Source organism: Garra rufa, chromosome 23 (assembly GCF_049309525.1).
Source record: "Garra rufa chromosome 23, GarRuf1.0, whole genome shotgun sequence".
NCBI lineage: Eukaryota > Metazoa > Chordata > Actinopteri > Cypriniformes > Cyprinidae > Garra > Garra rufa.
Window position 1 is genome coordinate 16,630,644 of NC_133383.1, and position 26,486 is coordinate 16,657,129.

Sequence of the window (26,486 nt, forward strand, 5' to 3'; positions counted from 1 at the left end):
CATTGTTATACACTGGTGCAAAGTGGCACAAGACATTCATGCAAGCAATGACCTTGAATTCAAATATCAAGGGGACCATATGGCGACTCAGGTAGACCAGAGAGATGACTGCTAATTAGACATGTATATTTCATATTTTTCTTAATTTTTAATAACATGTATTAGGAATCCTTCATGAATTACAATAAGACTGCAGACCAATTCTATTTAGATACAACATTTTATTATTGTAAGTCTTAAATATGAACACACCATCTCCATTAAAGGAAAAACATATGACGCAACAAATTCTTTACAATACAAGGAGTTAAAATACTTAATTTGTTCCTCTCCAGGGAACCACCAGAGATCAGTGGAACAAAATGAACGACTTCTCCGACTGGTTGTTTTTAAAGGTTGGTTGGTGGGAATTAAGTCAATTCTTCGCACCAAGTTGGACATGTGAATTGAATTACAGCCATGAACAGACGAGCCTTGTGTTTCTGTTAATACGGTGCATCGATTGAACGCTCTCTTTGATCAGCCTTGATCCAAAATCTTTTCCACACAGGAGCACACAGACATTATTTATCAAGAGGTGCTTTTTAAATTGTGTTTTTACTGCCATAAACGTGTGGATTTCTGTCGTGAGTTTTAATCTTGCAGATTTATGAAATGTCGTCTTAGTCTGGTTGTGGTCCCTATATCTTAAAGAAAAACAGATCAAAATGAAAAGTATGCCATAATGCTGAACAATACGACTTCTGGGGCAAGAAAACACACTGTCACCCATTAAACTGCACATACATCACATTCCCTTTCAATAACATACAACTTGTGCTTAAAATCCACTGGACTAAGACTGATTTCTGTCTGATATGTGGTTCATGATATTTAAAGAATTGTAAACTGTCAATAATAAAAACTGTCATCCTTCACTCACCCTCTAGGCATTTCAAAACCTGTATGATTTTTTTAAATCCATCCATAGATTGCAAATTATGTTCTGACGAATTTCTTGCCTCTTTGGAAAAAGCATGAGGGTGAATAAATGATGAGAGTTTTAATCTTTGGCAGAACCATTCCTTCAAATTCAAAAAATGGGAAACACCAGGCATACATCCTATTAAATATTGCAACAAAATGAAGAAAATTGTAATATGGATTTGAGGTCAACCAACACCTTGATATTGCAACTGACTCAACTTCAAATCAAATCTCACTTTTTTATACAGAGGATAACAGGACATCTGCTCATGATGAGATGATGATGGGCAAACGAGTCTCATCTGCTTTTTCCGAAAGCACAATATTTAGACATCAGATTTCACAATGAGTAACTGCAATGAGCTGGTATCTACCATAATACCATTTGAGAAATAAATTACACAGCTTCAGGAAAAAAAAAAAGGGAATAACAAAAAATAGAAAACGTTGCATTGTATTAATCAGGTTCACAATTTTAGTAAAAACAAGTGTGCATATTTTCCCTTTGTACAAGTTATATATATGCATATACATACAGAGATGTTAGCAGGAACGACGGGTTTAAATAATGAACATTTAAGCAGCCGGTTTGGTTTGTAGAACTCAAAATCTGGACAAAATAAAACTCAACAGGTATTTTGCTCTTTGGGCTTTCGAATGTCACATTTTTCAACTTTGATTCATATGTTGTCATCCCAATGATTCCATCATCTGATTTATTACTTTGTGTTGTAAATAAATCCATTTTATATAGAGCTTCAATATGGTTCCACATAGTCCAACTGTGCCATTCTGGTCATCAAAACATTAAAATACTGATATGTACCGCATTGTTTTGTGTGTTAAATGGTGAGATACAGATTAGAAGTACTCAAAAAGAAAAACAAAGTGAATATTACACAGCTAAAACCTGTTTGTGTCTTTTTTGCTGCTTATTTTGATCGGCTGTACAGTTATGATACAGTAAAAATATAGCGACAATCCAAAAGAAAAAGACAAATGCCTTTCCCTATCGCATGCCTTTGACTTGAATTAATATCTCCCCAATCACTGTATCCTATATGAATTCTTAAGGGTTACAGAGTTAAAATAAAATGCCAGTCACAAAAAAATAAATTAAATTAAATTAAATAGTTAAAATTAAACATGCCTCTCTGTCACTTGCTTTTAATGAATACAAAACTGTATTCAGTGGGGCAAAAGAGTGCGATAATTAGCAATGTAAGAGAAGTTACATTATTAAACTCTATTATAAACAAAAGAAATGCATGATTACTTTATTAAAAGGAAGTACTTGGGTACCCCATGCACATTTTTGGGCATTTTCGGTAACCCATGCACGCTTTGTGACTCCAAGATGAGCGCGATGTCACACAAACTGTGATTTGTATCCACTGAAAACATCTTCGGCATCAAAACTTGAGAAAGAGTTGTAGAAGTACGATGAGAAGTAGACAGGTGGGTGTAAAGACCGTCGACGTGCCGCTGTTGCCATCCTGAACTGCTCCGGGTCCTAAAGCATTGAAAAGATTCACACGTGTCAGGCAAAACAGCTCCGGTCTCCAACTGTGCTGTAAACTCCCTCGTTTTTATTCTTCAGACTGTCTGTAACATGGCATGAACTTTTATGTAGGGCGCTCACCTACGCATCTGCACTTCTGATTTTATCTTACTTCCTCAATATTATCTTTCAGCATTTTCTAGCATTGCAGCGCTAGCTGCTACTTTCTACTCAAGCATGTCTTGTCAAATCTATGTTAGTACATTACAGCATCTCCTATTTGTTGAGGAGTTTGTAGTGATTAGTAGTATTTAGTAGCTCGTGTATCACAAACCTTCCAACAAATCACTGTTTTCAAAGGCTGTTTGCTTTAAATCGGATGAAGTCATTTCTAAAACCGAAGCCGTCTCCACTAAAAGAGAGATTATATAACAAAACACTTTATAGAGAGACATAACATGGAATATGAATTCACAGAGTATACTATTAGGCACATATTTCAATCTAAATGAGATGTTTTTGCCTAAAATATTCAATCTGGAGTATTCTGGCAGGGCTCTGCTGTGGTATCGGGTCATCTAACTGGGACGAAAGCGCTCCAGCTCGGCTGATTAACGTCTAAGCGAGGGCCTTTAGTGGTCACATTTGTAACATAGGAGCATCTGTTCTTCTCATTTCAAACCAGCACAGCCCGTCTCCCCGCGCTCTCGCCATCATTACCCTACTGTATGCCGCATCCTTGACCAGTCAACCGCCGAGGTCAGCCGTAATTGCAGTTGCTTATAAACAAGATAATCACTGAAGGTGCGGTTTAACCAGATTACTAAAGCTGAGGAGTAGAACAGACGCTTCACATGCCGCACAGACAACTGTGTGGCTGTCATAGTCAAAAATTAAGATGAGAATTAAAGGAGAAGTTCACTTCCAGAACAAAAATGTACAGATATTGTACTCACCCCCTTTGTCATCCAAGATGTTCATGTCTTTCTTTCTTCAGTCGTAAAGAAATTATGTTTTTTAAGGTAAACATTTCAGGATTTTTCTCCATATAGTGGACTTCTATGGTGCCCCGAGTTTGAATTTCCAAATTTTCGTTTAAATGTGGCTTTAAACGATCCCCCAAGCCGAGGAAGAAGGGTCTTATCTATAGCGAAACGATCGGTTATTTATTTATTTTTTAATTACAATTTATATACTTTTTAACCTCAAACACTTGTCTTGTCTTGCTCTGCCTGAACTCTGTTTTTTTCCAGTTCAAGTCGAAAAACTCTCATCTTATTATCTCCCTTAAAAATCACCCTACGTCGCTGTTTTACCTCTTTTATTAAGGGTGTTTGATTTTCTTTGCATGCTTACTTTGCAAACACTGGGTCAGTAATTCTGCAGCAATATAGGATGGGATCGTTTGAAGACGCATTAAACTGCATTTTGGAAGTTCAAACTTTGGCCACCATAGAAGTAAACTACATGGAGAAAAATCCTGGAATGTTTTTCGCAAAAAACAATTTCTTTACAACTGAAGAAAGAAAGACATGAACATCTTAGATGACAATGGGGTTGAACATTTTGAGGATTTCTCCATATAGTGGACTTCTATGCCCCGAGTTTGAACTTCCAAAATGCAGTTTAAATACAGCTTTAAACAATCCCAAATGTGGTTGTAAATGAACCCGGCCAAGAAAGAAGAGTCTTATCTAGCAAACGATTGGTTATGTATTTATTTTTTAATTACAATTTATATACTTTTTAACCTCAAATGCTCGTCTTGTTTTGCTCTGCCTTAGCTCAGTTTTTTTTCCAGTTCAAGACAGTTAGGGTATGTCAAAAAACTCCCATTTCATGTTCTCCCTCAACTTCAAAATTGCCCTACGTCGTGGTTTTACCATTTTTGTTAAGTGTTTGATTTTCTTTGCATGTTTAATTTGGAAACACTGGGTCAGTTGAGGGAGAAAATAAGATGGGGGTTTTTCGACATACCCTAACTGTCTTCAAGCAGAAAAAACTGAATTCAGTGTTTTAGGTTAAAAAGTATATAAATGGTAAATAACTGATTGTTTCGCTAGATAAGACCCTTCTTTTTCAGCTGGGATTGTTTACAACCACATTTAGGATCGTTCAAAGCCGCATTTAAACTGCATTTTGGAAGTTCAAACTCGGGGCACCATAGAAGTCCACTTTATGGAGAAAAATCCTGGAATGTTTTTCTCAAAAAAACAATTTCTTTACTACTGAAGAAAGAAGACATAAACGTCTTAGATGACAAGGGAGTAAGTACATTATCTGTGAATTTCTGTTCTGTAAGGGTAAACCTCTCCTTTAGGTACGAGAGTCTGACAAAATCAATTGCAGTTGTATTCTGATATGATGTAGCATTAAAATAACAAAGATTAAAGTAATAATAGAAAAAGCTGAAATTATATGGGTGAATCTCATGAAACCGGTCAAAAACTGGATCACATTTGGCCCTAAAATAAAAAAAATAATGTATGAAGATAATGAAACAAGAACTATAGGTTTGAAACATATTATTGTTAATTACTAGTGCTGTCAAAATTAGCACGTCAATGCAGGCAATACATTTTTCTAGTTTAACTGTGTTAAATCTTTTTTAATGCAGGGGCAGAGCTAGCCACTCACAACTGCTGCTTCTGTCATTTTTCTTGACAAGTAGTGCTTTATTTAGTTGCATAACGTCTTTACAATCACATCAAATTTGAGACATTTCACACTTTAACTTCATCTCATTGACAGGGGTTAGACAAACGAGCGCAGAAATATGAAATTATTGCAATATAAAAATATATTCAAAACTTCAAATGCTATGCGGGATTAATCCCGATTAATTTCAGAAAAAAATGTGCAATTAATTAGTTTTTTAATCAGCTGACAGCACTATTAATTACCTTTCAAAAGTTTGAGATCAGTATGATTTTTTTTAAAGAATTAATTCTGCAAGGATGCCTTAACTTTATCAAAAGTTTTTTGTTACAAAAAAAAGTATTTACAATTAATTATGCTGTTTTAAATATTCCATACATCACACATCCTGAAAAAAGGATTTCATAAAACACTTTTCATGTGACACAAAAGACTGCAGCAATAACTGCTAGAAATTCAGTTTTAGTCTCTTTAATTTTCTTGAAAAATACACTCTCATATATTTATTTTGATGTGACCTGGACATGGTTTCATGAGATTCAGATTTGTATTATAGTTAAGCAGGACAGTTTTAGTCAAACAGTCTTATCAAACAAACAGAAGGTAACTACACCAACATGCTAATATTCAGTCATGTTCAATATTAAAAAAATCATATGTTGTATATTTATATTTAAGGGTTGCACTGACTAGTCAACTACTCAGTTAGCTCTGCTAACGGTTTCTTTGATCCCGAGTCAACTACTCACAGATCACATGACTTCATCTGCGTTTGTTCAATAGAACACAACAGTTGGGTTGCAGAAGTAGAATCCCATTCATTTTCTCTATATAGAAATTGATTTTTAACATATAATCCTTTCAAGCCAGACACTGCAAATGATGAAATATGTATCTGTAAAGGCAACAAAAGTCTGTGCAATTCCAGCTTCATTTAAAATAAATAAATAAATAATTACAAAATGATGTTTGATAGCCACATTCCGAGTGAAGAACTACATTACTCACAATCCTCCTTTGGATCTACCGTTCAGATAACTATAGTTACCATGGAAATGAGATCCATGGCAAAAGAGCTCATTAACAGCCACCCACTCCCATGAAGCATTGCAAATATCGTAAAAACATACACTCTTTGTTTATTTATTTATTTATATATTGCATTTAACAATTTTGCAATACATGATCTGTGACCCTGGACCACAAAACCAGTCTTGAGTAGCACGGGTATATTTTTTAGCAAAAGCCAAAAATACATTCTATGGGTCAAAATGGTAGTTTTTTCTTTTATGCCAAAAATCATTAGGATATTAAGTAGAGATCACGTTCCATAAAGGTATTTTGTAAATTTCCGACGGCAAATATATCAAAACTTAATTTTTGAATAGTAATATGCATAAGAACTTCATTTGGAAAAAAAATCAAAAGCAATTTTATCAATATTTAGATTTTTTTTGCACCCTCAGATTCTAGATTTTCAAATAGTTGTATCTCAGCCAAATATTGTCCTATCCTAACAAACCATACATCAATGGAAAGCTTATTTATGCAGCTTTCAGTGATGTATAAAGCTCAAATTAAAAAAAAATGTACCCTTATGACTAGTTTTGTGGTCCATGGTCACATTTAATAATAGAATTTAATACTATTTCAATATAAATTAAACAATAAGTTTTATTTGATAATATCTTCATGGGTTGCTTAGCTCTTTGTCTCATAATGTCTTGTATCTTGACATTACCAACTTTGAATTCATCTTAGAGCTGGTTGGTTTGGCTCATGTTTTAGAACTCTTGATTGACTGACTTCCTGAAATCCTAATGGAAAATTCATCTGGGAGGAACACTTCCGGATTCTAGCATAACGCGTAAATTATGCATCATGTTCCATCATAATCCCACACACATTGCTCTGAACGCTGTCCAGAGGCTGACAGAAACTATAAGCGAGTGTGAGGTGTTTTTATACACCGTTCATCACAACACAAGCAGCATGAGTCTGGCAGTGGAGATATTGCCCAAATCATCTAAGCTGCATGGGATATATCCTTGTTATTCCATGTCTATACTGAAAAATATGTAGACAACTAAACTGATTGAAAGAGAAGCAGTGATAGATTTGGACAGCTGATGGCTGAATGGCATGTGGCGAGTGATTTAACGTCCAACACGACAGACGAGTCTACTACTTATTTGGCTAACAAGCCAATTAGAAGAAGAACAGTAGTCATGCAACCCCCAGTATATACATATACACGAACAGATGTAAAGTACATAGAGTTTTATCCATTGAACAAGACTTTTTTTCTCCCTTGGTGGGAACAGATGTTTGATTGGTCTTTTTCGCTTCACGTTTGGTGTGAACGATCACTGTTAGAGAGGGCTGATATTCAGTCCCAACAAAACAAATGTTATGTCATGGTATTAGCATTGATGTCTATTAAATCTTTCTCTTTGATGGGCCTTTTAGACTGAAGTCTAATTTCCCCTGGATTTAGGAGAGTACGGTAGGCTTTCTTTAGGGACAGCTATCCAATTATTCTGCAGCCACAGCTTAGAGTAAATCCTGCACAAGTGTAATTATACTAATGTGAGGTTCTCACAATCAAATTCAATGCAATTAATGTCTCTCCGGAGAGGACACGGTTACCAATCCCACACTTTTTTTTTTTAGGCCAGACAGTGGAGAAAAGTTGGCCAGGACAAGATTTCTATTCTTGGCAGGGAAGAAAGATTAAAGGACAATGCAAGGACAAATCAGTAACAACCAACAACATATGCAGGTGAGAAATGACCCCTTCCAAAAAAAAGTAGGAAAGACCGGAGGCAATTATAACAAATATATTTTCAATCAGTTGACTGATGATATTTATTCAGCATATGCTTAGGAAAGATTCTCTCTGAATGAAAAAAGTGCAGAAAAATAAGATTTCGAAGATATTTCGAGGATGAAAATAATAGGGCTGTCAAACAATTAATCGCGATTAATCACATCCAAAATAAAAGTTTGTGTTCACATAATATGTGTGTGTGTGTGTGTGTGTGTGTGTATTTATTGTGTGTATATTTATATATACATAATAAATATACACAGTACACACACATATATTATGTAAATGTCAAGTTTTATTTTTGATGCGATTACTTGCGATTAATCGTTTGACAGCCCTAGGAAAAAAAAGAAGAAAAAAAAAAAAATATATATATATATATAAAAGTCAAAGACGTTAAGATGTCAACGTCAAATTAAATTTACGAAAGTGATTTTATGTCCATAGAAAGCACATTAAAGGTTTCAAATAACTGTTTTTGAGAATAAAATGTAAAAATTTGGCTGAAATAATGTTACATTGTCATTTAGTGTAACACAATATTTATGTAAAAACATATTAAACCATATAAAAGAAAATGAGAGCATATTAAATTTCATTGTGTTTTAAATGAGTAAAAAATTCTTACTGGCAAATCAGCAAAACCTAGGTTAGTGGCACATTTTAAAAATGTAGGATTACAACTAATTATTATTTGGGGTGAAAGTAATTCATCTTTTAATATGTCATAAATTGATTTTTGTTGTAAATATGCCTGACAAAACTGTTACACTGAATGATATTTTAGTGGGTGTCTTCTGTAAATTAACTATTTTATTAAAAGTTAACATGTGCTAATATTTTGCTCATTTTCACAACATTTTATCTTACCACTGAGATCAAACAACCTTTGTGAGTGTGAGTAAATTGAAAAAAAAAATCTTTAATATATGTAATGAACATTATTTCTATCAAGGAGAATGTTGTTTTAGAGTTAGCAGGCAATCAGTATATTTTAGTAAAAATATTTCAATATTGTAGGTCTCAGTTTGACCTTTTCTTTTAAACATATACAACATAGCTAAAAGAATGTACCATATTAAGCTATAAACTATTTAATTAAGTATTAAATCAAGCTGTTTGAGATTTATTGGTTAAGGTGAGCACTGCAACTTTCTATACATCAATAGAATTTATATTAACTGCAAGTTTAACCTGACTCCTTGTTTGAAATTCAATATGATTTTTTTTCTATGCAAGTGCATTAATGCTAATATTACTATTGGCACAGTAAAGATGGAAAATTGCAGCAGTCAGAGAGCAAAATGTAAAAGGTAAAATTGACCTGAGATCTCTCCTACTGTTGCAGTACAATGGTATATTGAGCATATATGTACCATGGTACTGTATGATTTATGTACACTCTCAGAAAAAAAAGGTCACACTTTTTTTGTACCTAAAACATACATATTAGTACCTAAATGGTACAATTTTGAATCTTTTGAAAGATCTTTTGTTCTTTTGAGAGTGTACAATAAACCATTGTGTATTACCATGGTTACTATGTCCAGGGTAAAACCGTGTCACCTTTTTGTAAGGGCCAAATGTACATTTAAAGTGATCACTCAGTCAAAAATGAAATTGTCATCATTTTCCTCACAATCATGTCTTTCCAAACCTGTATGACTTTGGAATGGAATTATACATTGGTCGTTCTTTTCCATGCTACTGTAATGAATGGGGATTGAAGCTTTTAGGCTTTAAAAAGAAACCATAAAAGTATAATAAAAGTGGTCCATTAAACTCTTGTGTTATATTACAAGTAGGGCTGTCAGTACCGATTATTTTGGTATTTTTTTTTTTTTTTGTAGTAATACAAGTAGACCTAAGCAAAACATTAACCTCTAAAATGATTTAAAATGCATATATAATAGCAATGAGGCAATAATAATTAGTTCAAATTAAGTATCAAAAGCAACCATATGGTTTTATTGAACAAACCTGTCTAATCCTTGTTTAATGTTGACTAAACAACATTTAATTCAAATGTCCACTTAGTCTTTAATATTTGGCCATTTCTTTACGACAGAAATGCTACAGCTACAGTAATTTCTAAAATATGTGGACATCAAAACGTGTAAACTCAAGTGAGGGCTTGAGCTTTTATTTGAAATCACGATCAACAGTTAGCATATTAAGAAAGATACAGATGTATTCTCCTGTGGTTGTATGTTTTAGAAATGATTTACCGTACAAATCTGATGAAATGGTGCACATTTTGTTCCCATTTGAACGTTATATTAAACTCAAACTCACTGCAGAAATGGCGTTTGAGATGTTCCACACATGTAAATGTTAACAATTTGTGTAGAGCAGCATTTACTGTAAATGGAGCCCTTCTGAGACGCACGTACATAACCTACAAGCATGTAAATAATTAAACCGCATATTCGGTGTTTATAAATCTGGTGGCAGAAAATGACATTTTATGATGACAAGTGGCAGTCTATAGAAACCATTGAATAAAAGAATAAAAAAGGTCATTTTGAGTTTATATTTAAAAATTCTGACTTTATTCTTACAACTCCGAGATTATATCTCGCAGTTCTGATAAGAAAAAACAACTCGTCATTCTCTTTTAAGTTTATATCCCACACTTCTGCTTTTTTATCCCCTCAAAATGAACAAACTTACTACTGTTGAGTTAAATCGAGTTATTAAGTCTGAAATATGAGATATAAACTTACATTTGTGAGATAAAATAGGTGAAATGTTCTAAAATGTTATAGATTTAAATAGTATTTCATGCTGTAACTGTAGGGCTAATACAATATGTTCCCTATGAACTACATATGTTAATATTAAGTAGACCCATTGTTTAAATCAAATGTATGCTTTAAAAGTAGAGTAATCATAGCAGGTTTCATCCGTTGTAAACGTCTGTGTTTAGCTTCAAATGGTGTTGACAATATTCTATACAAATTATTTGCATTTGATTCTGACATTCAAAGGCACAACAAAACATTTTATCTCTTATTTCGTGGATTTTTCCCATTTCACGCCACTTGTTACCGGTGTTTTACTGCCACCACAATGCGCGCGAGGCTGCAAGTGATGTAACTCTGACGTCTACTCCAAAGTGGCCCTGGACCACAAAACCTCTTATGGGTATGGGCATGGGTATATTTGAGCAATAGCCAACAAAACATTGTATAGGTCAAAATGAACGATTTTTCTTTTATGCCAAAAATCATTTGGATATTAAGTAAAGATTATGTTCCATGAAGAAATTTTGTACATTTCCTACCGTTAATATATAAAAACTCAAATTCTGATTAGTAATATGCATTGCTAAGAACTTTCGGACAATATTTAGATTTTTTTTTTGCACCCTCAGATTCAAGATTTATATATCTCCCAAATAGTGTCCTATCCTAACAAACCATACATCAATGGAAAGCTTATTTATTCAGCTTTCGGATGATGTGTAAATCTCAGTTTCAAAAAATTTACCCTTATGACTGGATTTGTGGTCCAGGGTCACATATATATTAATTAAATTGTGATGTTTGTGAATTCACAATAGCATTATGCTTTTTAATGTTTTCAATATATCATGAAGCCTTGGGAAACAGTCTAATAATGCATTTAATGGATTCTCGGCCAAGGAATGCCGTTCCGGTATTTTGCTGGTTATTTGACACAAACAAACTGCAGTCAAGGATTTTTTTTAAATGAGTACTTCAGCTGAATTGAATTGTGAAAGCCCTACTTTCAAGTGTTCTGAAGAAAGAAACAAACTGAAATAAAACTCAGATCACTGTGTCCAATTCGACTGAATCATTCAGGCTGATTTTGAGAATTGAATCAATTGATTCCTTGAAAATGTCCAACTCAAAAGAATGATTATTTTGTGAATCACTACTGCTCTTAAACTATTGTATAACTTCAAATGTCTCGGACTACGGTGCATGAGTCACATCGACCACTTTTACGACTTCCATAGTGCATTTCTGTCCATTTTGTCTAGCCCTTGTTCATTTTAATTGCGCTGGCTAGAGAAAAGTATTTCAACTACTTCCTGTTCCACGGAAGTATGAGTGTAAGTATGATGACAATTTTCCTTCAAGTACATTTCTAATCAGCTGAGCAATAATGAAGCACTCACAATTCAACAAACATCAAAAGACATCAAATGACGCAGACATGTACTTACAAACAGCAGATGAGAGCATGCATTGATATAATGAAGCCATGCCATGGTGGAGGAAGGTTAGAAAGGAAAGAGAGTGACAGAGGAAAAAGAGAAACATGTTTAGGTTACAGAAAACAGTGACCCATTCATCAACCCACAGTGACTGAAGGCAGAATGAGGCATGTCAGTACCCCGCCAATCCCCGAACGCCAATTCAGACTGTCACTCAATGTGCTGAATATATTATTGACATTACAAAATGGGATTTTAAGCTAATAACCCTCTTAATAGGAATAGCTAGTGGCCAATTTACAATCTGACAATCACATTCTGTCAGACGAGGCACGACAATTATATTAGCCTGTTCAAATCAGGCAAATTTTGTGAGCCACCCTCGCCGATAAACTTCAACGAATTGGCTTCATCACATTGCGGTTGATGTGAAAATAACCATGTTTGCATCTTCTTTGCGTATTAAAGACACTAGAACATGCTTTAGGAGGTGAGCGGGATGCCACATTCCCATGCACTCTACTAACCTTGCAATAGCGTCGAACTAGTGGGTTCAATTATTTCTACATCAACAAAAACAAACACAAAAACATGAATCAAAAGCAAATGAAGGAGAATCCTGAGATGGAAATCTCAAAGATTAATAGCTGAACTCGTCAGAAACTACCAAGGGAAATTCATAGAGTTAACAGGAAACGTTCTGCTTTCGTTCAGCTTTTTTTTTTGAAAGCAAAAAATGAGAAACATCTGTCTTTCAAACTAGTCAAAGAATTGTAAAGAGGCTCCAAACAGATTTGATTGAAACTAGCAACTGCTGAAACTTACCGTATAGGATGATGCTTGTGTTAGCACTCCCAAGTTTGTTGATAGCGACACAGGTGTAATTGCCATAGTCTGCCTCGGACACGTTGAAGAAAGTCAGCTTTGAAAGTGCTCCGGAATCCTCAATCTCAATGCCATCAAAGCCATTGAAGATCCTGGGAAACAGTCAGCAAATGGGGAGACTTGAATCAGCCCGGCCTTGTTTACGCTACATCAGAGCTTCCTTTGAAGCTAGAGGTTACATTTGTGACAGCATCAACATTTTCGGACGCAGATTGCGGCGGGCCTGGATACATTAAAAGGCGGCAAAACTGCAGGATTGAATTACTGGCAGTGGCACGCAGAGGGACGCACACACACGCACTTATGCACATTTAATTATGATTCAACATTGTGACAACTTATTCTTCACTTGACATCAAAGACAGTTTGAGAGAACGTACAGAGACACATTCCAGCCAAAGGCACTCAAGGATTTTGCTGTTAAAAACAGTGAAGGAATGACAGCATGTCTAGTCAGACTACTGAAAAAAACCGACTGAAAAATATTTGACCTTCATAATGTCAAATTCGATCTCATAAATCGGACAGATATACAGGAAATAATACAGAAATCTCTTGTTAATAACTAGCTGCAAAGCTGTACACATCTAGTAAAAAAAATTGCTGATTGCTGAGATTGAAAAGCACACATATACACTCACTCACACAGAATGCTAAGTGTTACATTAAGGTTATGGTGTAATCCCAAAGAAAGGAACAGATGAAGCAGAATATCCTGAAGTGATATGCCATACCTCCTGTCATCTCTGTACCACTCAAAATCTGCCTCGGGTACAGCATCTGCCTCACACTGCAGGACACCTCTCTGACCCAGGGTCACGCCAACATCTCTGCCATCTGAAACACTGGGAGGGTCTAAACACACAAAACCACAAAACAGATCTCTGTTAGGGATTGTTAGTTACTTAGTGACCATCATAATGGAACCGCAAACAAACAAACAAACATATTGATAAATACATTTGTACACATAAAGTGGGATCAAAAGTATTAGACCACTATTGATGATGCTTTTATTTTGCATTTCAAGACTTTTAATTACAAATCATATCATTTATATATTATATTATATTTTATATATTATATAAAATCATAATATTTCTGTTTATTTACGTTTAAATGAATAAACAAATAGATAGATAAATAAATAAATAATCTTTGTACACAAAGTGAGGTTAAACCTTAAAGTCTTAAACCACTAGTGATGCTTATAATTTGCATTTTAAAACATTTCACTACACATAAAATTTTATTTCATATTTATTTACTTCAATAAAATCCAAAAAGTTTCTGTTTATTTAAAGGTTTAAATGAATAAATTATTAAAAATACAGATCATTTGTGAACATAAAGTGGGGTTTAAAAGTCAGAAACCACTAGTAATGCTTTTATTTTGCATTTTGAGACATTTTATTACAAATTATATTATAACTTTATATTTATTTAAATAAAATCCAATATAACAATAAAATCCAGTTTTCCAATTTAGTGATAATGCTTTTATTTTGCATTTCAAGACTTATGTGAACATTTTATATTTATTTATTTATTTATTTAAATAAAATCCAAAAATTTCAGTTTATTAACATGTCTAAATGAATTAATTAATAAATGAACAAACAAACAAATAAATAAATCACTTAAACCACTAGTAATGCTTTTATTTTACATTTTGAGACATTTCATTGCAAATTGTCTTACAAATTAAATATATTTTAATAAAATCCTAAATAAACAAACAAATGTTTCGCACATGAAGTGGGGTTCAAAAGTATTACATTTTTGTCATGACACTTTTATTTTGCATTTCAAGACATTTCATTAAATATATTATTATAAATAAATAAATAAAACTGGAATAGTCTTTTGTTCCCCAATGCATGTTGCATAAGTCTATGTAGCGCATGTTGATATAAATTCAAGAGACTTACAGTTGACTGTGAGCTCAACAGTCTGTGTGTCCACTGCGATGTCGTTGGATGCGGTGCATTCATACACTCCTGCTCTGTATCTGCTGATAAAGGGAATCTCCAGAACCTCGCTGTCTGAGCTTAGGCTGTCATCTGAAGAAGTAAAACATATGTCATGATCTGTATTAAAAGCTCTCATCTGGTCTATGATTACAACAAAAACCAATCACTTGATTGGTTGTCAGGAGTCTTAATTCTGGAACAACAAAGTATTACTTGGCTAAATCACATCATGCTGCATGTGTCTCATTATCACTGAAGAGCTGAAATGTGTCTAGTTTTCCAGTATTGTCACATCCGTACTTTGCTTGGGTACAATAAGCCGCACTGTAGAGCATGTTGATGCACTTCTTTGCAAATTCAAGCTTCATCTTCCCTGAAATACTGCTGCTCTGATGTATTTATAGTCATTTGTGTCCTATTGTGGGAGAAGGCGACACTAGAGATATGAAATTCAATTCAAATATGAGTCTCAGTCTCCGCGCAGATGCTTTGAAGTGTTCGCATACACACCGGAGTCAAACTGCTAAAACATACGCCGGCTTTTCATGTTTACGAAATCCAGGCTGGGGGAGAAAAAAAAAACGCTGGTGGAAAGGGATCCTTGTGATGCAGTTCTCAACGTCAAGCGGTAATACGTGCTTGACTTAAATAAATAAATATCATCCCCAATGTAGTTTCTGACAGCAAAATAACACACTGCATTCACTTAAGTATGTTCTGAAAGACAATGTCTTACACCTGGGAGAGGCTGTTAACGAGAAAGAAAGAGGCACTTCCTTTAACCTGATGAGGAGTGTCAACAGAGCGCTCTGGAGAAAGAAGCTCATTACCGTTCAACACCGTACACACCTCGCTGCACTGAAGTCTACTCAAAAAGCCTCTTGTATAATTTTATTGTTGCACTGTTTAAAAAGATCCTGTTTTAAATTCAAACAATCAACTGCACCTTCAAAACGAACCAATTAAATCAAACCCTTTGAATGGCACTAGAAGTCTTTGCAAAGTGAGTTTCTTTTTCATTCAAGATGCTCATTGCACGTCGTCGATGTTGTAAAGGCCTGGGTTAGCTTCTGCATTTGATACCTGGTCTAGCAGAAGGGAAACGTGGTGCTTTGGCATCAGGTGCATTGTGGACTGTCTTTCATCAAAGGGAAGATTGACAAAATGGGACCGTTTATTTCCATCAGGGGCTTCGGGTTTCACGGCTGCCATGGAGGATTGTATCAAGGCGAAGTACTTGAAGACTGACATCTCAGGCTTTTTTCTTCATCAATACACTCTTGAAGCACATTCATTATGCATGTCTTACATAACGCGACCGCTTTTGTATATTCATGGGCCCCGATGGCATTATAAGTGTCAGTCAATAGTACGCCCAGGGTTTGATTTGTGATATTATCGCAAGTTAAAATCAAATAGCTCTTGAGCTGAAATGGTACAAGTATCGCACTGGGTGTCATAAAAAATAGAACAAGCGCCAAACAACTCTATTAATGGAGGAACCAAACCCACAGAAATAAAACAGTCTGCCCCCCACAGTCACATCCTCAGATGGCATTCTCACTCATGAATACTGCACACAAAAATGACGACAGATTTCTTGAAATCTCCATTTGCAATCCGACTGCAATCCAAGGTGATCATGTTCCAAGAAGATATTTTGTAAATTTCCTACCGTAAATATATCAAAACTTAATTTTTGATTAGTAATATGCATCGCTAAGAACTTCATTTGGACAACTTTAAAGGCGATTTTCTCAGCATTTAGATTTTTTTGCACCCTTAAATTCCAGATTTTCAAATAGTTGCATCTCAGCCAAATATTGTCCCATCCTAACAAGCCATATATCAGTAAAAAACTTATTTATTCAACTTTATGATGACCCATATGACTCGTTTTGTGGTCCAGGGTCACATTTAGTTAGTTTTAGCTGAGGACCCTAGTAGCAATAGAAGCAGATCTCCAAAGACAGAATTACATTTTAAGTTATTAAACAATCTGTGCTTCAAGGTGTAGCTCACCAAAAGAAAAAAAAAAAGAAAAAACTGGGATATTTTTAAAAAATATTTCTATATCAAATGTGATGCTTCAGGATTATACGGATAAAAGTATATTTGGCCAAAAAAAAAAAAAACTTTTTTCAAAACAAAACAACCCTGAGACAGATTTTTTTTCAAATCTGACACAGTAGGCGTTGTATTGTTAAAGGCATAGTTCACCCAAAATTGTTTTCTGCCCATAATGAAAGTCTATGGGGTTCAAAATGACATTAGACTAAAATTTAAATAAATTAAAAAAAAAATACAGAGCAGTGGTGTGCGATAGTGTTCTGAAACGAGGAGGCAAAAGTCTTCAAAGTTTTTTTTTCCAAATGTAAATTCATGTCACTGTAAAAAGTTTTCACCAGATTCAACTTAAAAACCTAAGTTCAGCAGCTTCCTTAAGTTTTAAGTTAAATCAGCTTAAAACTACAAGTCATTTTAACTTCTTACAATCAAAATTAGTTGATTTAACTTGTGAGTTTAAATGACTTAAGTTGATTTAGCTTAACATTTTAAGGCAGCTGCTAAACTTAAGTTTTTAAGTTGAAACTGGTGATAACTTTTTACAGTGTAGTCACATTTTTCTTTATCAGAAAAAAATATATATTTTTTATATTTTTACATTAATAGTGTAAGTCAAGTATGAATCTCATCAAGTTAGTGTTTTTAAGCATTTTACATTTATTCCTAAATAAAAATTTAAGGCAGTAACAATTTAAACAGTATATTTTATTTGTGAACTTATGTTCAGCTGGTCTTTTTAATAGTTAACTTTTAACTATTTTTTTAATTTTTTCGGAACATCAGTTATCAAATCTTGATAAATATTGGTCACAGACACAGAAATTTACTTTAAATTACAGCAAGCTGATTACTCACGAAAAACTCCCACAGATCAGTTTTTAGGCCATTTTCAGTCTTACTTTGACATAACAAAGTGGTTATATTTAAGTGTGTGAGTTGTTTGTTACTTTTTTAAATTAGTCTTCTCATTGATGCCATTAACGTTTATTCAGACTGATTCGCAAACACGGAACGAGCACAAACACAAGAGGCGGAATTTAATGCATGAGCCAATCACAGCTGATCATAACCAATCATATCGCGATGGAGGCATTGCCTCCTTTCAAGTGACTTTACCCTATTCATTTTCAATTACCCCCCACCAAACCCACGTTTTAAGGCGTCTGTTAAAACTTAACGGGCTCAGGGGAGTCGAGAGAGACCTGCTGGCGTCGCTATTGGACAATGTTTCTTTAAAAAAACAAGTGAATAGTACCCTTCTAAAATGTTATATTTTGTAATACTGGCATTGTTTTATTTTTATACTAATTTTTTCTTCACATCCACTATTTTCAGGAGACTCTGCCTATCTTGTCTCCTCGGAGGAAAAGAGACTTATTTGTCATGTTTCTTGTCACTCAAACAGGCTCTTAGAGAGGCAAACTGGACCAGATTTCATATTGATATTCAAAAGTATGACTATATAAGATAGCATGCAGAACTAATCTGGAACTAATCTTCGAAACACTAATTTAAAATCACCTTCTAGAACTATTGGACTGTCCTAGACCTCTAGCTAAAGTAGCTCATCCCAGTATGAGTGTAAAGTACTGCAGCAAAGCAGAGAGCAAGGAACTAATACTGCAGAGCTGTTGTACACACATACACACACACAAAACCCCAGAGAGAAGGAAAGCAGAGTTGGGCAAGGTGCTGAATCAATCCAGGCACAGCTGAATGTGTCATCTTACGAGCGACAGGTTCTCTGTCTGATCCCTCCAGAGCAGCAGGGCAGGAACGCCATTACCGCACCACCTGATTTCCTCCGCTTCTGTTCTGAATGTGAACCAAACAGCAGATCTGCTCACATCAGCGGTCAGAAGATATTCCATTACCCACTTTTGGTACGTGATACAATGGGTTTGATTAGTCACGGCTATGATGGAAGTGGCGCATTGTCAGTTGAAGGAGAATTATCTGTTTATTAATTTAGAAAACAAAAGGTCTATTAGCTGACATGAAAATACAGACTTGACTAGTGCAAAACCTTTAATGCATTATCTGCTTGAGGAAAACAAACACAGATAGTGTGAGTCACACATATGCCCTGCAGATATTTATTGGCTTTATTCAGCTGAGATTGTTGTCAGCAAAGATAATGCGGTTTGACAGGCTTGCTTTGATTCCGGCCATCAAATATCTTCAGTCCTTGAGTCTTTGTTTGACTTAAAAATGCAAAGTGAAAGCCACATCTGTTACTAATGCTGAAAGATGCTTTTGTTTGTGCGAACGAGTGCGAATGTGTTTGCGCTACATTTGTATGTATCATATCAGCGCAAAAAACGCCCACAATCCAGTTTAATCACCTTCTAAATGTGCTGAAATATCTTAATTAGGTTGTTGTTTTTCTCTCCGGCTTAAATGCATGTGCGAAACTGGGTGTTTTGGTAAATTCGGCTCTTGAATGGAGACTAGATGGAACAGAGGGCTGTATTTGATTTGAGAGACAGACAATGCAAGCTTGAATACGAATGAAAAGATAAACACATAGCAGAGCACATTAGCGCGGGGTAGATTGTGGTTCCACAAAGTAGTTCACGGATCCACATCTTTCTAAACCCCTGAGGCCATTGCTCTCGAGAGAGAAACACCATAACCAGACCTGACCAGAGTAATATCAATCTATAACCCCACTCCAAATGCATTCATTTCACTCTGTGTTTCTGTCATCCAAAAAAAAGCCCCTCTCGAAAATAACTAGAGTCAGCACAGAAGCGAGGAGGGGAGGGCGAAAGAAAAATAGCGAGCGAGATCGGCAGAGTAGAACTGTATTAGCAGTTAGGGCTAGCGCTCGGAGGATCATTTGGTTCTTGAAATGAGCTGCCGAACCCAAACACACAGCAGCCTCATTACATAGATGGTTATAAACAGGATTAATGCAATCACAGCTCAATAAAAACCTCAAGCAATGTGCTCCACACAATGTGCTCCTCACTGAGCCAAAACCCTAATTCGCACTGATCTAATAGGAGTGTTCGCTCCTGGGACACAGACGCTCATTAAAAACAATGTTTATTCAAGTCGATTAAACAGCAGCAATGATAAATTAGCAACATTATTGACCCTATTCCTCACCCAAAGGTAAAACAGCGCAGTTACACAATAACAACATGTTTACTCTTCCCATACCCACAATGCAACTCACATGCCGCTTGCTCTGATCTTTAGCCCACTGGATTTTACAAACACAGAGAGAAATATGGGATTGCATAAATATGCTTTTTTGAGGATTGAAAAAATAAGTAAACAAGCCTTCCCACCAAAGGGTTTTGCTCTGATCACATGAAAGAAAGACCAGGCACAGCCTGCAAATGATTCATTCAAATGTGTGTAATATGTCTATTAAACAGCCTCAGGGGATAATAATATTAATATCTCGTCTTTACAGTTTCTTCTAAGCATAAACTAACTTAATCTCAAAATACACGTGTAACTAGCCGGATGAAAAGCTCGTGCTCAGGACAGATAGCCGTGGCTGTGTATCAAAGGTAAAAAATTATATAAATACTGTTCAGTTTCTCACAAAAACTGATCGTTTTGTGTCTTAGGACATCAATGTACTGTATCGTCACGAGCCGCAGGGTGTAATTTGGGTGTTTTCATTTGTGTTCTGCTGAAGAAACAAAGTCACCTACATTTTGGATGCCCTGGGGGTAAGCAAATAAACATCAAATTTTCATTTTTGGGTGAACTATCCCTTTAAGTGTCTGTCAACGTATCTTTGCACTGCAGAGGAAACACAGAAGCTGCATCTGAAGTGGCATTTAGATGTAGGCCTATTTACACACTGTTTAATTCAGCTCAGAGGGACATGAATGCATTTAACCTGCAGTTACAAATGCATAAATAATATTTTGTTATTAAAAAACTAAAGCATTGAATACTGATATTTACAATTATTTTAAAAGTGAAAAGAAACTTTAGATGTGAAATTAAAACCGCCAGTAGGTGGCAGCAAATCACTGTTAAGAGAAGTCATTGCGATTAAACTAAATCATTTAAACAGTTGATTCATTTAGGTACGACACACCGTCACAAAGCAGTGCTGTGGCTGTATTTGGAATGATTTTTGTTGGTGAAATAGAGCAAAAATAGGCAATTTGGTGTCTAAAATGTAAGTCTCTTAACATAAACTTCTTGTTTAATGAACTGTTGCATAAAATGTGTAATCATGCTGATTTTTAGAGGTGAAAACTGGCACTCTCCGTGTGATATTGACTAACTTTTTTCTGTGGTATTTTTATTTATTTATTTTTTGGCGTTTTTGCCTTTTATTGACAGGACAGTAGTGAGTCAGGAAATGAAGCGGGAGAGAGGGGTGGTAGGGATCAGGACAGGTCCGCGAGCCAGAATTTCGAACATGGGACGCCCCAAGAGGCTATCGGCGTCGACTTCTGTGGTATTTTTATGCGTAACTGTATGGGGAGTGTTTCTCTGTGTGTGTATGTGTGTCACAGAGAATGAGACAATCAAAAATAATGGCGCTTAGTCTTTCACAAAACATAGCTCACTTAGGGACATCATAACTAGTGTTTATTGGGTTGTGCGTCAGTAATTGTGGTCCCTGGGGAAACACATTGTTCCATGTGTAGTTACAGTAAATGGACTAAATGAAGGCTCGAAGCCAATTATTTTTTGTATTCAAGTTACTCAAAGAATCGTTTCAGCCCTAAATGCGTCAGTTGTGTTGCTGTCTATGCAGGGTCAGAAAGCTCTCGGATTTCATCAAAAATATTTTAATTTGTGTTCTTAAGATGAAGGTCTTACGGGTTTGGAACGACACAAGGGTGAGTAATTTATGGATGTTAAAATGTTTTTACTGGAAAATACAAAAAAAAAAACTAATGAAAAGTATAATTGCATCACTGAAAAGTATTTTTATAGTTTGCAAATACAGTATACATATAAAAAAAGGGATTTCTTGAAACACAACATAAATCAAAGATGCTCTGAAGTGCAAGGTTATGCAAAGGTTTCTGGGAAAAGCACATACTGTTCTAGCAAAACAAAAGCGCTCACTATAATATTCATGATTTCAGCAAAAACAACCGGCCATGTACTAAGTTTCAGTTCTTAGTTGTTGTAGACTTTGGGCTTGATCAATAATTCAGTTTGCTAATAGCCAGAACCACACAGAATCTCAGAATTTGTGCTTGCAGAATTGCACATTTCCACAGAACTGGAACATCTGTCAATAACAAAGTTCTACACATGCGCTGACCCCAGTGAGTTCATTTACTAAATATTTTGGCTAATCCGAAAATGCATGAAAGTGTAGCACTCTCATTTTACATTTCCTGCAAAATGATGGCAATTTCCAATCATAAACTAGCCTCTAATGGCCTTAAAATCACATTTCAGCGCTTTTTAAGTAAATGCATTTTGCCACAAATTCCATCGAAACCACATTAGATGATCCATCGACCTTTTCTCCATGATATAATCGTTATATGTTGCTGTTAGTGTTCACTACGGCGTTCTACACATGAAGGTGAACTCTAGAAAGTCATTAAAGCACAAATAACATTGCTGTTGCATGTTTCTTTAATGAGAATGGATGATAGCAGGCCTAGCTGCCCTCTTTAGATAAGGATCTAGATAAAGTAAGGACTCGGGATGATCGTAATCTAGAGAAAACTTACAAGCGAGTGATGTGAGACTGGAGATACGCCGCAACATCATGACATCTCTGGGTTTATATAGAGAGTCCGGTGAAAGAGCCGTGTGGCTTTGAGCGAAGTGCCATTTAAAGGTCGGAGATGTGTACTTACAGAACTAAGTGTGACTGGCAGACTTATTTCAGCCCTTTATTGAAACAATGTGGAAACGCTGCGGTAAATCTAAATGACTGTAGTACGGTGAATGCTCGAGGGAGCAGGTGCGCTTGACATCAACAGGCTCTGTTGTCTGTCTAATACAAATTTTTACAAGAAACAAATCTCTACAAGACAACAAATCCTGGTGCTATCGAGATATTAAGATCTTATCGCAAGGGGGTCTGTGTCTTAATTAAGTTTCACACGTCGTTTGGATAGCTTCCGACTGATTCCAGCCCCATCAAGATTCCTAGTTGCCAGCTCTTTGAAGATTATGGCACGCTTTTACAAAAGCAAATCAGATCTGAGAGCCAATGAAGTGTTAAATTGATCAAACGGTGCAAAAACATGGTTATAAGTGGTGTAATGTTACTAACGCCAATACACCCCACCATTTCAAAGACTAGTTTGAGCCACAACTGTTTTCTTTTGTTTAGTTTTAGAGTCAACATAAAATTAAAATGAACCCTATTTACTTCCTTCATGTCATTTCCTGGCCTTATAAATGATTCATCAGTGCACATTCCAATTAAAAAAAAAAGTTTGTCTAATCTTTAGTCTTTAAACTATTGTATTAGCAATTAAGGCATTGTTTTAGCAAATATGCATATGGTCTAACTCCATTCTGGTATGTTTACTTTTCAATATCTAAACATCTTTATGAATAAAATAAAAAAAAGTTCAGAGGATTTTTTCCTTGTTAAATGTTTTTATATATATTTCCTATCAAAGGCCCAGATATTATTCAAGTGAAATCAAAGAATGAACCACTGTGATGTAATTTCAAATAAAATCAGACCAAATCAAAGTTCATTTTAAGTCTGAAATAGCTTGCCAAAGCGAACGTTCTATATTTTATTATGAACAGATATTTTTTAAAGCTGCAGTCTGTAACTTTTTTGTGTTCAAAATGTACAAAATTTAAATAATAAGAGAGTACATCATGAATCCATTTTCCAGACCGTGTTTTTGGCTTATCCTGAATCACTACGGTACACTTATAATACTTTTTTTTTTTTCAAACTGGATATTTTTCAGATATTTCAGACTAGTTCTAATGGGAACCGCTGCGGAGTAGCCCAGTACCTGCTTGATTTGTCATAGACATAAACAGAAAGAAGTAGCCCCGGCTACAATGTTCTTCCACAAGACTAGTTTATTCTAATTGTTTATTAACCATTAGAGTGCCAAAAGTTACAGACTGCAGCTTTATATACTATTTTCTCACCACTATCATTTTTGTTGTATGTTCATTTTGTTTTCAAGAGAAAAACGCACAGCACTTATTTATATATTCAACTAATGCCACTCTGAGCAGCATTGGGATGTTCAACAGTATACCACTGTTTGTGTATATTAAACTTATTTTTACCCCTAAGCGAAGAATGACAAAGATCTCCTCAGTGAGTATTTTTGGGCCTTAAGGAAGTAAAACTGCAAATGGCAATTTATGTCAACTTTAAACTGCTTACCCAAAAAAGTTTATTCCCCCCTTATCGACTGGTTCTAAACCAACATGGTTTACTTTCTACCATGGAACACAAAAGACAATATTCTGAAGAATGCTTCAATACAGTTTGGCCATACAATGAAAGTCAGTGGGGTCCAAACTTTGGTAGGGTGACCAGATTTCTCATGGTGGAATAAGGGACGGGTGGGAAAACAACAGCCAGTTTTTTTTTTAAGAGATTCACTGTTTCTAACGTAACTGTTTCTAACATTTCTAAAGTCGGGTTTATTTAACATATATACATTTATTTAACATCTTGTGCTGTTTGAATACATTAATGACACAGACTGGTATTTAATTAGGCTGCTGTCCCTTTAAGACCGAATGCATAGATGTAGTATACTGCCACATATCCGGTTTTCACCCACCTTTTTACCTTCACTATAAGCCATAACCGATAAGATACTCCACACAATTGACATTTTGAGAACTGTGTGTTTTATTTGACATTTGACAAAAACTGAGACATTTCTTAAAATTTATTTTATGTTCCACGGGAGAAAAAATCATACAGGAGTAAGAAAACCATGACATTTTAAACTGAACTATAATTTCTAAAGGATTAGTTCACTTCCAGAATAAAAATTTCCTGATAATTTACTCACCCCCATGTCATCCAAGATGTTCATGTCTTTCTTTCTTCAATTGAAAAGAAATTAAGGTTTTGGAGAAAAAACATTTCAGGACTTTTCTCCGTACAGTGAACTTCAATGGGAATCAACAAGTTGAAGGTCCAAATTGCAGTTTCAATGCAGCTTCAAAGGGCTCTAGACGATCCCAGCTGAGGAATAAGGGTCTTAACTAGCAAAACGATTGGTCATTTTCTAAAAAACAAAAACAAAAAAAAAAACATACTTTTTAACCACAAATTCTTGTCTTGCACTAGCGTGACCTCATGTATTATGTATGTTGGAAAGGTCACGTTTGACGTAGGCAGAAGTACCAACCCAGTGTTTACAAAGTGAATATGCAAAGAAAGTCAAACGCCCTTTACAAAAAAAGGTAAAACAATGATGTTAGACAATTTTGAAGTTGGAGGAGTAAATGAGAGTTTTTCGCCCTACCCTACCTTTTGAACCAAAGTATACAGATAAAGAACAAACCACGCATGACCTTTCGAACGTGATTACATAATGTGTGTCATCGTAGAGTCATCGTAGAGCTAGTGCAAGATGAGCATTTGTGGTTAAAAAGCATATAAATTAGAGCCCTTTGCATTGAAACTGCAATTTGGACCTTCAACCCGTTGATTGCCATTGAAGTCCACCATATGGAGAAAAATTCTGAAATGTTTTCCTCAAAAACCTTAATTTCTTTTCGACTGAATAAAGAAAGACATGAACATCTTGGATGACATAGGGCTAAGTAAATATACTAATACTTTAAGATTGAAATCTGTTGACAATGGAAGTCTATCAACTGTGCCCACCAGCCAAATTATGTGGAAAAAAACAAGTCGATCCTGTGGTCCAACAAGACTCCGACAGCTGATTTTCTATTGCTAAAAGCAGTTGAAACTCTTAGCAGACAACTGTACCATATCATAATGGAATCCCATTTGAAACTCTTTCACTTATCTCCAAAAAAGAAAAAGGAAAAAACCTAGAGCAGTCACTTCTGTGTCACATTAACATTTCAATTACCTGATCCTTGTAACAACACAAAAGAAGAAAATGGGGGGTGTGCGGGGTGCATGAGCAGGTACAGCGGTCCAATTGCACCCCATGAATCATAGCGCATTAAAATGCAGTTTTTCCCTGATTAAGTGAAATGGTGCACGGCAGAACAGAGGCGCAGACAAGCCCAAATGGAGCTGATTTGTTCATGTGGCCTGAAGATAAGCAAAATGAACCACTCAGCTTGTATGCTGCATACACAAACACACACATCCATACAGTCAAAATACACACACACACACACACACACACACACACACACAGCTCTCAGTGAAAAAGACACCTGATATATTATCTTACCCCTGCTTAATATGTCAGTGGGATGCTGTATTTTGCTAAATCATCAAGGGAAAAAGTGCACTCTTCTTTGTATTGGGAA

At 35.4% G+C, this 26,486-nt stretch overlaps 1 protein-coding gene across 7 annotated transcripts in view; it reads right to left on the reverse strand.

The window, feature by feature from the left end:
- Positions 1–201: 201 nt before the first annotated feature.
- ntm (neurotrimin) overlaps positions 202–26,486 on the reverse strand; it is a 438,362-nt gene continuing 412,077 nt past the window's right edge. For 2 of the 7 annotated variants that reach the window (XM_073829597.1, XM_073829595.1), the window contains 6 exons: positions 14,958–15,089; positions 13,761–13,881; positions 12,967–13,118; positions 12,669–12,704; positions 2,802–2,879; positions 202–2,479 (listed from right to left, as the gene is read on the reverse strand). In XM_073829597.1, coding sequence (XP_073685698.1) covers positions 2,379–2,479; positions 2,802–2,879; positions 12,669–12,704; positions 12,967–13,118; positions 13,761–13,881; positions 14,958–15,089 — 620 coding nt within the window. In that variant the 3' untranslated portion in view covers positions 202–2,378. The remainder of the gene's footprint in view (positions 2,480–2,801; positions 2,880–12,668; positions 12,705–12,966; positions 13,119–13,760; positions 13,882–14,957; positions 15,090–26,486) is intronic. The other 5 variants (XM_073829596.1, XM_073829598.1, XM_073829600.1 and 2 more) reach the window with 5 other exon arrangements.